Source organism: Clavelina lepadiformis, chromosome 8, assembly GCF_947623445.1.
Source record: "Clavelina lepadiformis chromosome 8, kaClaLepa1.1, whole genome shotgun sequence".
Lineage (NCBI taxonomy): Eukaryota > Metazoa > Chordata > Ascidiacea > Aplousobranchia > Clavelinidae > Clavelina > Clavelina lepadiformis.
In genome coordinates, this window is record NC_135247.1 from 14902360 (window position 1) to 14917999 (window position 15640).

General features: G+C 34.4%; 2 protein-coding genes across 4 annotated transcripts; both read left to right on the forward strand.

Annotated features, from left to right (window-relative positions):
• Positions 1 to 567: 567 nt before the first annotated feature.
• LOC143468653 (endoplasmic reticulum mannosyl-oligosaccharide 1,2-alpha-mannosidase-like) lies at positions 568 to 9577 on the forward strand. The gene is made up of 14 exons (XM_076965983.1): positions 568 to 929; positions 1130 to 1284; positions 1663 to 1789; positions 1852 to 1914; positions 2416 to 2514; positions 2725 to 2773; positions 3509 to 3715; positions 4734 to 4882; positions 5798 to 5989; positions 6332 to 6502; positions 6661 to 6804; positions 6952 to 7164; positions 7789 to 7920; positions 8007 to 9577. The coding sequence occupies exons 1-14, from the start codon at positions 849 to 851 to the stop codon at positions 8217 to 8219; spliced, it is 1995 nt and encodes a 664-aa protein (XP_076822098.1). The 5' UTR covers positions 568 to 848; the 3' UTR covers positions 8220 to 9577.
• Positions 9578 to 9604: 27 nt separating this feature from the next.
• Positions 9605 to 14781, forward strand: LOC143468655 (endonuclease G, mitochondrial-like). Of its 3 annotated transcripts, none has more exons than XM_076965986.1 (7): positions 9605 to 9790; positions 9962 to 10091; positions 10446 to 10542; positions 12824 to 12988; positions 13276 to 13357; positions 13548 to 13737; positions 13922 to 14781. In XM_076965986.1, exons 1-6 carry the CDS (start codon positions 9605 to 9607, stop codon positions 13710 to 13712), a joined length of 825 nt encoding a protein of 274 aa, XP_076822101.1. In that variant the 3' UTR covers positions 13713 to 13737; positions 13922 to 14781. The 3 variants fall into 3 exon arrangements, with proteins under 3 accessions (XP_076822101.1, XP_076822099.1, XP_076822100.1); XM_076965984.1 differs by having other exon boundaries at positions 13548 to 13674; XM_076965985.1 differs by having other exon boundaries at positions 13548 to 14781.
• Positions 14782 to 15640: the final 859 nt, after the last annotated feature.

Consider the following 15640-nt stretch of genomic DNA (forward strand, 5'->3'; position numbering starts at 1 on the left):
GCCGAGTTTGGCACCCACAGCAGCAACTTCTCGCATGACCAACCGGGAAGTCCTGTTTTATGCTACAGTTTTCATGAATCCGACGGCAACACAAGAAGTCTAAGCAAAAAATTAACGTCATGGACTCATGGTGTTGTAACGTCGCACAAGAAGGCTACCTATTTTCTGGAAGAATGGAAGGGACTTGTCCCCTCTCAAATTTATTATTCTTACTATTCAATTTACTATGATTACGTATCATAATTGGAATTGTATGTTGTAACTTCCTATAATATGCAAATCGCACAAAGTTTGTCCTCTGTAATGTTTTATCCCTGCGTCACAGTAACCAGAACAAATATAGCATGACACCGCCGTCCCGGTCAGTTGGTATTTTGTTCACTGAAAATACTTTTAGTTATTGCAATTTTGCCTGCTGGTAAAAAGTATTTTTATACTTCTTTAGTTGTCTATGGTTTTAGATTATTACTTAATAACGGAAATGGTTTGGGGTATTCCCTTCATCAGGCACAACCTCAAAGGAAGAACTGACCATTGACCCCAGAGCCTAGAGATTACTTGTGCCTTGGAATATGTCATATGAAATCGCTGACGTTACATAGCTTAGCGTACTGGGTTTTCGAAAATGAAGCTATTATTACTCCTTCACTGTGTCGTTTACGAAATCCTAAATAAGACAGCTCTACAGGCTAAATAGAGTATCAGAAAATTCCACCAACATTGCAGCCGAGTACGGTACTCTTCTGCATGGTAATAAATTCTTTTATTTTTTGTCTTTCTGATGTTGTTGCTTAAACTTTGTTTCCGAAATTTGTCCAATGTAAAAGTTTTGCATTGTATTGGCTACAATGTACACAAGAGGATCTGTTGCCGTGGACATCGGTGAATCAACTTCGGTGCCTTCAACAAAATCAACATCATTGTGGAGGGTGTGTAATTAACTAATTATGCATTATTTCTATTAAATTTCTGAAACCATTTTATCTCCTGGCATACATTTGGTTGTACTTTCTAACGCATATACATAATGCAGAGGCATTAAATTTTTGTTTGACAAGCAGCACTGCTAATAGCATCAGTTAACTTTTGCATGTTTTCATTGTAATATTCCATTTACATGTTTATCCAGAGATGGAAGCGTACAACAGCATTTCAGAAAAAGCTCATTATTCTCGGAGTTTGTATCCTACTTATGTTTCTCTATGTTTATAACTCTCAAATTGAAGAAAATGGTGTTGGTGTCCGTGCAGCCAAAAAAAATTCGCAAAAGTTGAAAATCAAAAAGTAAGTTAATGATTGCCTTTGTGTGAAGTTTAAACAACAAGTTACTGACAAATACAAACTTAGCATACTTTTAGTGCACTTTTATTCAGCTGTTTTAGAAATAAAAATCTTCAAATATTCAGCTTTGTTGCTGAATTTTCGGTTTTGTTTACTAAAAAATCCTCCGAAATTGTTTAATTGTAAGAAATGCTGCAAATGCTGTTTTAACAAAATTGTTTTCATTGAAATTACACATTTATATTGCAGTAAAAATTTTTCTATGCAAATTAGGAATGTTTATGAACATATTTGACTTTTAATTTTGTATGGACTGCGAGTCGTGTGGCATTAGTTTAAATAAATTCAGTGATTATTAATTATATATTTAAATTTCTGTAGTCAAGTAAACAATCCTGATGATTCTGAATCTGAAATTGTGTTACCTGCTCTTGTAAAACTTGGAGAAGATAAACAGAAAGCTTTGAATGATCTTGAGAAAAGAATTGAGGAAGATATAAATAAATTAGTAAGTTAATTGTTTGCAAAAATTACAAATTTGTAAAGTTTAAGTAAATGTTTTTTTCGCAGCAAAGGCCAGTGCGACGAGGCCCACCAAAGATTATTCCTCGCAAGAAAGATGAAAATAGTAAAGTATGTGCAAGTAAATAGTTTATTAGTTTAGAAGGAACTTTTTCAAAAACAGTCATACCTCAAAACTTAACTGATCTCATTTCTATAGGTTGTTTGATTTTCAAAATGTTGAAGTTCTAATGCAATGTTTTCGATAATGTTTTCTAATACTGATTTTTGGAAAGAAAACTTGAGGAAAAGTATGCCTAACATTCACAATAATAGTAATACAGCACAATAATAGCATATGTATATACAACATTAAAAATGTAACAAATGCAAAGAAAAACACTAAAAGCTATACTTGGAAATTGATTTTCAATAGATACACACTCATTAAGTTATGCAAGTTTAGTTATTAATTTTGTTTGAATTCCAAGAAAAGTACTACATACAGGGCAAAAGTTTCTCAAACAAGTTTTGAATTTTAACTTTTTTGAGGTATCACTACCCTTCATGTTATAGCATTGTATGTAATGGTTGCTTTGGTAATAACAAGCTTAGCGTAAAATTTTAATAAAGGATGCTGAGAATGTAATACAAATGGTGAAGGCTGACTTAGACCAAGGGGTTGATAATCCTGGTAATGGGGATGAGCATGAACCAGTCAAAGTGAAAGAGGTATAAATAACATTTTATTGCTTTTTCATTGTAGAAAGTAATAATTTAAATTATGAATGTAGCTTCCACAAGCAAGTAACATGATTTTGTAAGTCGCATACGTTATTTTTAGTGTGTTGTTAAAAGTGTACTTTTTGCATTGTTTATGCAAACATTGTTTCAAATTTACATATTTTTTAAATCTACACATCTTGCTTTTTTGTGTTTTAGGAAAAGAAACCTGCTGTTGTAAATCTAGCAGCAAAATACCCAATGCCTGGTAAACAATGATATTTAATTTATTTGTTTCTACAAATGCCATTTTTGTGAGATTTTTCTTTTCATTATGCTGTTCAGAATCCACATATTGAATCCTTTGTAGTCCTAGCCAGATGCGGTTTTATAATCCAAAACACTGAAAACACATCAAGACAAATGCTAAAAATACGATCACATTACAAAAGAAATCATTATAATTATAGAAGTAATGTACCCTGCACTAAAGAAAAAGAGTACCAGTGTGTTCTGTTAGTGAAATTATAAGTAGCATACTGGAAGGTAACTGACTGACTTTCTGGACGAAATGCTGACATAACTTAAGGGTGACCCCCATTCAAAAATGGAATTGTTTGTTCAGAAAAAATGATTGCTGATTTACAACTAAAAATATTTTGAAATTGGCAACAAGATGAAATTAATTGCCTGTTTGCAAGAGGAAAATGTTTCTCGATGTTGAAGTTTTTTTGCTAATCTAGGTTGGAAATAGATTTCTATCGCAAAACTTTTATTTGTTAGCTGATGTCTTTTCTGAGAATATTATCATTGCAATGTAGTTGAAATGCAATAACAATTTGCAGCTAGATATGTTATCATGATATCATTATGTAGATTCTATTGTATAAAGTTTGTATGTATTGTTTCTTTAATACACCACGAAGATCACTGAAATTTGTGAAAACATAACATGACTGACTTCCTTAAATTCCTTCATTCTATTAAAATATTTTTATTTCAGAGTGGAAGCCTTTGCACAGTGAACTGTACAACGAGAGACAGCGGTATGTTGTTGATATGTTCCAGCATGCATGGAAGGGGTACAAAAACACTGCGTGGGGTCATGATCATTCTCATCCTATTTCTCATCGTTATGACGACTGGTTTGGTGTGGGCCTTACGTTGCTAGATGCTCTAGATACCATGTTTATCATGGGGCTTAAAACTGGTAAATTTACAAAAATTTTAAGGCAAACATCTGCAAGCTAAAATCTATTTTATTTAATCATTTTGAAATTTCTCAATGCAATATACTTGGAGATAATGTGAGTAATGAGTATTCTTTTGTTTTCGATTGGTGGTATAGTACTGCTATATCAATATCATATTGTAATTTACCATCAAGGTCATCAAAGCCGAACTCTATACTTTTGTTATATTTATACTAATCATAAAACCTCATGTGATAACGCAATTGTAAGCTTGTTAACTCGAAATCGAAGGGACAGATTAAATTACTTCGAGTTACTTGAAGTTGGTAAAATTAGTAGCAAATAACCTGGAATACCTGACTGGGGAATAATTGGCGTTTTTAGCAACTAATTAACTTATCGTTTTTAGTAAAAGATGCAGTAAAAACAGTACTATACAGTGTTAAGCATTAAACCTAGCACCGGTAATGTGCAACTGCTATAGTGTTATACCAATTTAGGGCTCGGATCCCTAGCATTGCCTCAGCCTGCTAGGTTATCATAGAGTGTCTTTGCAGTCATTTTATTGGTCTAACTGCTTTTATATTAGTTTAGTTGCTTTAACTTTTCTTTTTTTACAGTTGCGTGTAGCCATGTACCCTGTAATCTTTTGATTAGGCTTGTGACTTGCGGTAGGCTCGATTTAGGGTTTTAAATGTTATACACTGGGTCTACGTGATAATTTTTAAAGTAAAGAGGCATTAAATTAGAATGAAAAAACAACGCTCAACGTTTGTAGCCTACAGTATACCCTAACACCCATCTCCAAAGTAAATGATCATGGTGTTTATGTTACAATGAATGGGAACTGCATAAACACTTCGAGTTAATCGAAATTTTTAGTTAACAGAGCATAAAGTTGTCGTTAGTTGTGTACAAACCTGTAATCAGGGATTCGCCGGGATTCTTGAAATTGCTTTGAGTTATCTGAAATTTCAAAGTACATGAAGTCAAGTTAATGAGCTTTTACTGTATTTGGAATTCAATTTTTTCCAGAATATACAGAAGCAAGAGAGTGGATTGCAACTAAGCTTTCATTTGATGTTAACGTTGATGTTAATCTATTCGAGTGTACGATACGTGTTCTCGGATCAATGCTTAGTGCATTCCATTTAACTGGAGACATGCTTTACAAAGAGAGAGCTGTAAGTTATCCCATTTCTTTGAACAACTTTATAAAAACTCTTGAAATCCATAATTTGACATAATTTGGCAGTTATCATACTTAATATCTAATCTCCAACACAAGAATTTAGACCAGCCTTTGCCAACCATTGGTTCATTGCCCACTTCTGGGCTGTAAGGAGTTTTTAAGTGGACCAGGGAATTTTTAAAACACTGTCATTATTTCACCCTAAAAATTTTATGATAGAAGTTATTTGTCACGGCTCCTAGGTTACCTAAATTAAATGTTACAACATAGTAAACCTAAGCTTAACGTAAAATCTGTCGTCTAAGTTGTATTTAACTTTAACTTGACCTTAGATAACTAAAATATGCATTTTGCATACCCATTCTCTGAACTAGCTGCCCATATTTTACAACATGGGGAGTGACCTGCAGTACTAACAGTAAATCAGTTATTTCCTTAAAACACGATGATGAGATCAGAAAGGAAAATTTGTAAACTTAAAAACTTTGCTTACTTGAATAACTCAGAAAGTGATGTCATCTCATTATTGTGATGCAATGATCGCAAATAATTTCTTTCCCTGTCTTGCTTTCTACAATGGTACTGTTGATATCCACCAAACTGAAAGCTTGTTTTAATATGTGCAACACAGCTGTAGTGATTCATACTGGAATTTTTTCTGAGTGAGAATTTTTATCAAAGTGAATTCTAGGCCACGAGTGTAAAATGGTTGAAATTATAATGTAAATAAAATAAGACAGCACTTTTAAAATAACTTGCTTAACTGATCACTTAATGTCATTGTACTCCTGAGTTATGAGTGTATGCTGCTTCTGCAACACACATGCAATGGTAGTTGCAATGATGCTTGTCCTTACCAGTATCTTGTTCCTAAAATAAAAAGATTAAATCTCTCTGTCAATTTTAGATTGATATAGGTGAGCGGTTAATGCCAGCATTGTCAAGATCAGTCTCAGCTGTGCCATATTCCGATGTCAATCTACATACTCACAATGTACATGCTCCAAAATGGGGCCCAGACAGCACTGTATCTGAAGTAACCACAATTCAAATGGAGTTTCGAGACTTGTCATTTATCACTGGAAACCCAAAGTACAAGGTCTGTTGTTACGCAAACAGGAATTGGAATAACTGGTCGCATTGTGAACAAATTTTAGAATAATTTTAAATCCATGTACAGAGTAGTAAAATTTCACTGCTGAACAGTGTTCTTTGGGCTAATACTATTTCAAGTTTGCTAATTCCAGCTAATTGTTGAATAACTTGAATGTAATCAATAATCATAAATACTTTATACTAACACAAGATCCTGATGTGATCTACCTTAGCTAAATGGATTATTAAACTGTTGTATGTTATAGCCCTCGGAAAAAGCCTTTTTGGCTTACTGTAACTTACAAATTTGTCAGTTCAGATGATTAATTATGTAATATATTTCTAGGATGCAGTTGATAGGGTAACAGCACACGTTAAAGGTTTGTCAGGAAAGAAAAATGGTCTTGTTCCAATGTGGATAAATGCTAATACTGGTTTATTTCGACCTGGTGGAACATTCACTGTTGGTGCAAGGGCTGACAGCTACTATGAATATCTCCTAAAACAATGGGTTCAGGTTGGTATTGTTAAAAAAACTATATAAATGCACCTGTAATGTCTTTCATGTTGGTTTTAAGCTTTTAACTCAGCAAAACTCAAATATAAATAATATTAGCCAGCATCTTTTCAAACTAAAGCAAGATTGTAAATATTAAAACATCTCTTTTGATTCAGACCGGTCAAACAGAGCAACATCTACTGAATGCATATTTAGAAGCGGTAGATGGCATTGAACAGCATTTAGTTGGCCAGTCTGTACCAAGTGGCTACACCTACGTTGGAGAGTTGCTGGGTGGTGTAACTCCCAGCGCGAAAATGGTAAGTTACTTAAGAACTGTTGCTACTTGGTAGTATTGTAAATACTCAATGTTTCAGGTATAGGTTGCTGTATGTCACAATTCAGCGTTGTTGTAGTGTTTTGGTTCAGCTATAAAATACAGTAAGTTGTTTTATGGTTACTCTCAGGATCATCTTGTTTGTTTCTTACCTGGGACATTGGCTCTGGGTTCCACATTATTTTCCAAAACCCATCCAAGGCAGGCAGCAGAACATATGCAACTGGCGCAGGACTTATGTCAGACCTGCTACCAAATGTATGCAAATACACCGACTGGGTTAAGCCCAGAAATAACTTATTTTAATGTTAATAATGGGATAAAAGGAGATCTTATTGTGAAGGTTTGTTTTAAAAATATCTATAACACAGCAGTGTAACATACCTACCATAGTATTGTTAATATCATTTGCATGTACTGTATACATTTTTTTTTTTCAAAAACATTGGTTTACTTAGCTATGGTACAAAACCACTTTTTTCATCGTTATATAATGTGTTTGGCATTTACTATCTTATGTACAGTAATGTAACAAATTTATTGAATGTGGAATTCCCAATTTAGTTTTCAAGTACCATGAGCTTGCTAAAAGTAGTACAATTACAAGTAGGTGTATTATATTATTATAGCTAACTTGTTTTAAACATACTTTTGTTCTTCATCTGAGCGATTTATGAAATAACAATATCATTAAAACCGTGTTATCTATTTAATACCCTGGACTTTTTCCTTTGCAACTACTTCTGAATGAAGCCTTGAAAATAGAATTTGCATTACATTTTTCACTCATTTTATTTCAGGACAAAAGAATGTCAGAAACTGGTTAGCTTTAGTAATTATCTGCATTGGTACTGCTTTTAACAATAACATGGTATTTAATCTTCAATGCGACGTACAGTGCACATGCATAATTGCACACCACAAAATACTTAGTTCCAAAAATTTTGACAAGATATTATCATCCTAGCCACTTGATCGCCACAATCTTCTGAGACCAGAGACAGTTGAGTCATTATTTTACATGTGGAGAATCACCAAAGATGCCAAGTATAGGGAATGGGGTTGGAATATTGCACAGTCTTTTGAAAAATACACTAAGGTGCTTTAGAAAACGTAAAGTAAACAAATATCTTTTGTGAAATATCATTTCCAAGTTTGTAAAATGTGTCTAAATTTTGTCGGCAGGTTTCAGGCGGAGGTTATAGCTCAATAAAAAATGTCATGGATCCAAACAACACAAATCCCATGGATAAGATGGAATCATTCTTCCTTGGGGAGACACTAAAATATTTATTCTTGCTCTTTTCGGATGATGACTCTTTTGTTTCGCTCGATAAATGGGTCTTTAACACAGAAGCACACCCGCTACCGATCAAGGAGTCTGCCTCTGTGTCATGATTGACAGTGCCTTCAATTTCCAAACATTTATAAAAAGTAGTTTTCAGCTTTGATTTTTCAAAATGCTGTGATTTTTTCATGTGTTCCTAGTTGCTTGTCGTTAAAGAATTGTGTTGGAAATCTTTGACGAATACGCAAATGTATTTTTGAATTGGTTTATTTATTTCTCTGATTTGTGCTGGTACTTGCTGTTTCATTATAAGACTTTTTCTAAGTAATTGCAGTATTTTCGGTTATTCAAATGTGATAACGGCGTTAACTTGTTAAGTAAATTTGGAAATGCCTTTTGGATTAATTTGTTACAAATTGATAAAGTGATTGATATACTACCTATGCAAATATCATGGCACACTGGTAAGTAAGGATATAGAAAAATTTTTAATCCAAACAAAATTGCTAGGCAGCTACCTCTAGCAATTGTGTATTGTGGTAAGTGCAATATGGCTACTTCCATATTTGCCATAGTTTTAGTTGTTTATGTTTTGTGTTGCGAAGACATGCTTTATTTCTTGTACTGAACATCTGTTTGTATTCAGTTTTGTGATCAATAGACTTACTGGCAAGAAAGGTGCAAAATATTGTAATGTTGCTACTATTTCATTGTTTGGTTTCAAAAGAATTTTCAAAAACTTTTAATTGTTTTATGTTTAATTTAAACATACTAATAAAATTATAGTTACTGTTATAATTATATATTTTATTTATAGTACAGTAATTTCCTGATTAACAAACGAGTTGTGTTCCATGCAACCTTTAATTAGCTTTAATTTTGTTCATGACTTAACAGTTAATATGTAGAGTTCAGTTTTGCATTTGGTGCACAGTATATTGTATGACTACTAAGCAGTCCTACATTATGCACAGAACGCAACTTAGTTTTTTTTTGCATTTGTCAGACACAATGAAAACTAAAATGTCTACATATTTAATGATCGATGATGACCATCATATTCTTTTGTTGTGCAACCCTAGGCCTGCCGACCGTTGGTGTTGATGTACAGCACCCTGTCACTGTGTGCACTTGACATATTCACTTTAAAGGTGCAGGACACTTGCAAACTCTTGCAAGATGTTGGCATGTGGTTTAAATTTGCAGACGTTTGTAAGTCCAGAAATGACTGTACTTGTATAATACTGTAGAAGTTGAAGTCTGAATTCTGTGAAACTTTTATTCATTCTAGAGCACTTTTAGCTCAGTTACATTGTTATTAATCAAACTCTCTAGTCAGTTTTACGAAGAATTTAAGGCCAGTTTGTTTTTTTTTTCTTTTTTGTGCTCGTTGTTAATGTTGTTTTTCACCTCCTATTTCAATCTTTCAGTGATGACATAATTGAACAATATGATTTTTGTTATTAGATACTGATTAAGTAAACGATACGTAAAAATGTTTAAGCGGATTTGTGGTACCATTGCAACATTAGCCATCGGAGGTTTGGCTGGAAGTGAGCTGCAGAAGCGATGGGCTAATTCTAGAATATTTTTCAAAAATGCTGAAGCCGCTATGCCCCTTCTTCCTACTCGGCCAACAGAAATAATGAAGTATGGGTTTCCCAGCAATACAAATTTAAAGGTTAACAACTTAAAAAGTTTTCCACGGTTTAAAACTTAACTTTACCCTTATGCAAACAGAAGCTGCATTTGGCTGTATGTCGTTTGTAGTTGTATCTTCTTCTACTGTATGTCAAATAGGAAATTAACCTACATGTCATTTTAACTTCTTGCTGAATTTCTGAACATTTAGATGCGAGAAAATTACGTGCTTTCATATGACACGAGATGTCGTAATGCGCATTGGGTGTTTGAACATTTAACCCGAGACCTGGTGAAAGTAGATGAGAACTCAGCAAACCGAGAAGAGCATAATTTCCAAGGTAATTTAATTTTTAAAGTTGTACTTGTTACAAATGTAATCCAATAAATTTAGATAGCATTGCTTGCTTTTATAGTGAAAGAAGCAACAGTTGTTTTTATGAATTTAAGTATACATACCATATAAGGGGAGAAACAGTCTTTATTGCTATGATTTACTACACCTAACAAAGTTATATTAGTACTAACTGAAAGCAGTAACTGGTATTGCCTATGAATTAAAGAATGTGAGAAACAGAGCTAGATTCTACTACAGAGAATAATGTTAATCCTTACCGTTTTCACACTCAAGCCACCAATATCAAACAGATTTAGAGTTAGTAAAATTTTATAAATAAGAAAACGTCTTCTCACAGAGGATGGCAGCATACCCAAGCCATTTCGTGCCACAAATCAAGATTTTTTCAGAAGTGGATTTGACAGAGGCCATTTAGCAGCAGCAGCCAACCACCGGTAATTAGATATAATTGATAAATAACACAGCCCAACAAAAAAAATTTTTTTTTGAGGTGCCAGCGATGTTTCAACGGATTTAGGGTAATTTGAGGTCGCTGATTCCGAATTTGGCATTGGTTTTGCTGAATTGGTTCTAGTTTTCGAGTTATGGTTATTTTCTTTATTTCAGCATTTTTCACTATTTCTGGCATTAGTGACAGTGTTTTAGCTATTACGTCATCGTTTGTGTTTAGGTTGAAACCTCAGAATAGACTCAATTGTGATTCTCATTAAATAGACCTGCCTTATTTGTCGATGTACTGATAAAAATGCGTTAATTTCTCATGATTTCTTGAAATATTTAATGCACTGAAGGAAAGAATCGCTGACCTTGATCAAGTTTGCTTCTTTCGAGTTGCAGGTGTATAAAACGTTACTCTTCTTAAAACTAGTTAGTAAGGCGACCGGTTGAGCACTGCAAAAGCATTCCCTTACCTGCGTTTACATCAGTACCAGATTTGCAAGAAACAGATATTGAGGAAAAGCATGAAATGAAACATTTACGAAGAAAGCTCTTTCACTCCCGAACAGTTCACACAAAAGGAGCTTAATGATCTTATCAGAGACTTTAACTTATCAAAAGAAGCATCTGAGGTTTTAGCTTCCAGACTGAAGGAGAAGAACTGTCTAAAGGCGGATGCAAAGATAACAGCTTACCGGACTGGAGAAGAGGAACTCTTTCCCTTCTTCAGTCAAGATGCAGACCTTGAATATTGAAATGATATAACTGGACTTCTCCTCAAAATGAAAGTCCTAGACTACAAACAAGAAGACTGGCGATTGTTTATAGACAGCTCTACCAGAAGTTTAAAATGCATTCTGTTGCATAATGGCAACTGCTATTCATCTCTGCCAATTGCTCATTCAACAAAACTGAAAGAAGAGTATGAAAATGTGAAATTAGTTTTACGGAAGATCTGCTATGCTGAGCACCAGTGGTCAATTTGTGTTGACTTAAAGATGGTGAACTTTTTGCTTGGACAGCAAAGTGGATACACTAAGTATCCCTGCTTTATGTGCTTGTGGGACAGCAGGGCAAAGACCCAGCACAGGGTAAAAAAGGCATGGCTCACAAGAGAAAATCTAGAAGTAGGCAAAGCAAATGTGATTAAAGAACCTTTGTTTCAAAGAAAGAAGATCATTTTACCACCTCTCTATGTCAGGCTGGGGCTCATGAAACAATTTGTAAAGGCTTTATATAAAGATGGTGATTGTTTTAAATATTTTTGTAGATGTTTTCCAAAACTGACAACCGAAAATTTGAAAGCAGGCATTTTTGATGGGCCTCAAATTCGCAAATTAATCAATGACTCAAATTTGGAACAAGCATGAACAATGTGGAATTCCAAGCTTAGTCTTGTTTTGTGTCTGTGGTGAAGAACTTTTTTGGAAACCACAAGGCAGAAAACTATGCAGAGCTGGTAGAAAATATGCTCGAGACCTACCAACAGATAGGGGCAAATATGAGCATTTAAGTGCACTATCTCCACAGCCATTTGGAAAAATTTCCTGACAAATTGGGTGATTTTTCTGAAGAAAAAGGGGAGAGATTTCATCAGGACATAAAGGTGATGGAAGAATGATACCAGGGCAGATGGGAGAAAAACTTGATGGCAGACTAATGTTGGTGTTTTCAGCACGATTATACTGACGTCCGCCATAAAAGAAAGTCATACAAAAAGCGATTCACCATCAATTATATATAAAAACAGATTTATTACGCACTGTTTGATTTAGTATTGTGATATTTATGCATTTGACTATATTACTGACTATTGTCCAAGTGTATTACAGTTGGCTGATACCTGAAACCTAGTATTGCGTTATGTGTGACATGAGTGGAATTTCCGAAAGTGAAAAATCTAAATATCTCAAAAACTAGAGCCAATTGAGAAAAATAATTGTCATTTTCGAAATCAGCGACCCCAAATTAGCCTAAAATCGTTGTCAAATCCTTGGCACAAAAAATCGTGTTGACCAGTGTAATAAATAAATAATGAATAAAGAGACATTTGACGTAACCTCGTGCTCACTAATGAGGTATGTCCTGGGTTAAGCTTTTATAAACCACAGCTCTTGTTTGATTGTTTAACCCCTTCTTTACATGACTTTTAATCTAAGGGTGGTTTGTTGTTATGTTAATGTTTCCTTCGTGTGGCTTTCGTCAACGTAACTTGTAATTGTAACCAGCTTACTGGTACTGTGTCAAGTTATTGATGTTGAATCGGGTGTTTTACAGGGCGAACAAACACTGGATGGCTGACACATTTTACCTCTCTAATATTTCACCGCAGCATCCCCAACTAAATCGAAACGCATGGAACAACTTAGAAAAATATACAAGAAGCTTGGCGTATCATTACGACAACGTATACGTCTGCACTGGCCCGTTATACTTGCCCAGGTGAGTTACGCAGGTTTCAATAAAAATCTAAAAGAGCTTAAAAGACTGAAATGGTTAACAGTTTTCTCCGTCTAAAGTCTTAAACTTGTCTACCTATTTAACCACAAAAAGCCACTAGATTTTTTTTTATAGAACATTGTTTTTAATTTTCGTTGTTCAGTATTATCAATCCCATCAGGTTTTAGGTGTTAGCCACAGTGTTATGTTATTACGCTATGCTACTTCCAGTAAAGCAATTGATGAGGGATGAATGTGCTTATAATGCTGTTATGTGTTGCACATTTTAGAAGGGAAAACGATGGGAAACTCTATGTCACGTATCAGGTGCTTGAACCAAATCACGTTGCTGTCCCAACTCATTTCTTCAAGGTAAGATTTGCATTATTCTATTAAGGAAAGTTTTTGCTCAGAAAATATGTCTTCATGCTCAGAAGAAGAATTCGTACACACTCTTCTTTTCCTATCACAAGACCGATCATTGATAGCATGCCAATGCCAAATAGTGTGGTAACTGATAGTGCGTACCTGTCTGCAAGCAAGCATATTTCCCGTACTTCAGGTTATCCTTTGCGAGAGGCAGGGTCACTTTGACTTGAAAAGCTACATGATGCCAAACGAACCAGTCGATCCGAAGATCCCGCTTAAAAGCTTCATGGTTCCTGTCGAAGTTATCGAACGAGCTTCCGGTATGTTTTTGTTTGAACGAGTAAGAGGTCTTCCATGATCGCTCCTCGCTGATGGAATGATAAGTATGTTTGTAGAATGCGATTAAGTTGCAATGTATAAAGGTTTAAAGCTTTACATGTTGATATTCCGTAATTTCGTAACAAATTCAAGGAGTGTATTTCAATAGAGCATAAATTGAACACATCGACCTAATTCTACAGCATTTGCTCAGCTTCTTCGTTAAAGTAACTTTTTATTGTACAATAGGTCTTCTCATGTTCAGCGGTTTAGACACCGGTAAGTTAAGAAAGATCAACAGCGGTAAAGAAACCAAATTATGACGCAGTAGTGCGTCATAAAGAAATTCATGCGCTGCGACCGTGTGAAACTTTTATCTTTTTTCGTCATTTTTCACGAAACTTCTTGGTGCTATTATTATGACGTCTGCCATGTTTGTTCCGTCACTTCCGCTATGCATCGTTAACTTTCCTCACTGTTACATTTCAAGTACGACTCCTGCATTTGCGTCCTTGTTTAACTACCGGCTCAGGCAAGTGACACATCCTTGATAGGAATGCTGGGCATTTGCATCACCGTCAAACGAGCGCCATGTCTAATTTTTTAACAGGTATTGATATTTAAAATGTCGACTGTCTGTCTTCTGAAAAGCTGCTTTTGAACAACATACGTTGCAGTCGATATAATTTCCACAAATTTGTTTGAAGTATGTGCTCAGTTGAGATGTATATGTTTTTTTGATATGCACTACAACTACACTCATATACGTTTGCCATATTTTAAGCATTAGTTTAATACAAATGCTGACACATTGTGAAACATAAAACATTTTTCTGACCGTTACTTATGTAATTTGCAATGTAGTACCATTTTTTTAGCAACAATTAAATTCCTATCATTTAATCAATTCTGCGTTTGCACAACTTATAGCATTGTTGCCTTGATTATAAAAATTACTTTATATCATGTATCGTTTTAAGAAAATAAAGTATTTTAATATTTTGATTGTGATCTGAATTTCATGACAAAGTCGCTTTTTCAGCTTTTGTACAAGTTTGCTTCAATCACAAGGTGCTTTATTTTTACAAAATAAATCATTCATCGCTCTACAGAGTCTACATTCATGTGTGCAATGCTACAACAAAATCAATACGATTTAATGCTGTATTGTAGGCTTTATAGTGACGTGAAGCTGATTGCCGGTTCGCTAGTTACTTTTGAAGTTACTTACTGAATTTAAAGTAAACATCTTTACTTCAGAATAGGCTATCAATAAGCTACTATGTATAGCGTGTAAGCAATTTCATCTGAAAATAAGTAACTGAATAAAAAACAAACGCCAGGTAAATAAATTTTTGTTTTGGATAAGTAACCAGTTTCACGTCGATATGTAGTCTACACTCTATATTACATAAATCATTTCTAGGACAAGCATTTTTGATGTAGATTTTAATTACAAAAACAACGTCATTTATCTTTAATTATACTAGCTTTAGGCCTCAGACCAATACAGCGGCAAAAACTTTTTGATGTCAGCTACACGCAATCAAAATAAGGGAAATTTGATTGAAGTCTAACACCTCGAGGATATAATACAGAAATTAACATAGCTGAACGGCGTGAACAAGTGTATTGAACTATTTTTACAGATCAATTAGACCTAATTGTTTGCTTTACGGCGTTTGAAAGATTTCAGGCGATTGTAAGCTGCACATGTAAGTTTTTTTTGTTTCAAGGAAAAGGATAGATTTTAGACAGATTAATCGATTTTAAACTTTAGTCAGATAAAAGATAAACCACGCTTAAGGTCGTATATCTTGTAGTCGGATGATTAACGAAATTTTACCAGCTTTATTGTATAACATTCACGCTACAACTGCCTTGTTTAAGACAGGCACTCATATTTGCAGAATTTCTGTGAGCAATTAATCGCAGTTATCCCAAACATTTGAGTTGACGACATTTTTA

What these genes read in the sequence shown, in the direction of transcription:
- LOC143468653 (XM_076965983.1), top strand. Translation starts at nt 849, where the DNA reads ATGTACACAAGAGGATCTGTTGCCGTGGACATCGGTGAATCAACTTCG. An exon ending in AATCAACATCATTGTGGAGG is followed by an intron (nt 930 to 1,129) that starts GTGTGTAATTAA and finishes ATGTTTATCCAG; the next exon opens with AGATGGAAGCGTACAACAGC. An exon ending in CTGGAAACCCAAAGTACAAG is followed by an intron (nt 5,990 to 6,331) that starts GTCTGTTGTTAC and finishes ATATATTTCTAG; the next exon opens with GATGCAGTTGATAGGGTAAC.
- LOC143468655 (XM_076965984.1), top strand. Translation starts at nt 9,605, where the DNA reads ATGTTTAAGCGGATTTGTGGTACCATTGCAACATTAGCCATCGGAGGT. An exon ending in GCAGCAGCAGCCAACCACCG is followed by an intron (nt 10,543 to 12,823) that starts GTAATTAGATAT and finishes GGTGTTTTACAG; the next exon opens with GGCGAACAAACACTGGATGG. An exon ending in AGTTATCGAACGAGCTTCCG is followed by an intron (nt 13,675 to 13,921) that starts GTATGTTTTTGT and finishes ATTGTACAATAG; the next exon opens with GTCTTCTCATGTTCAGCGGT.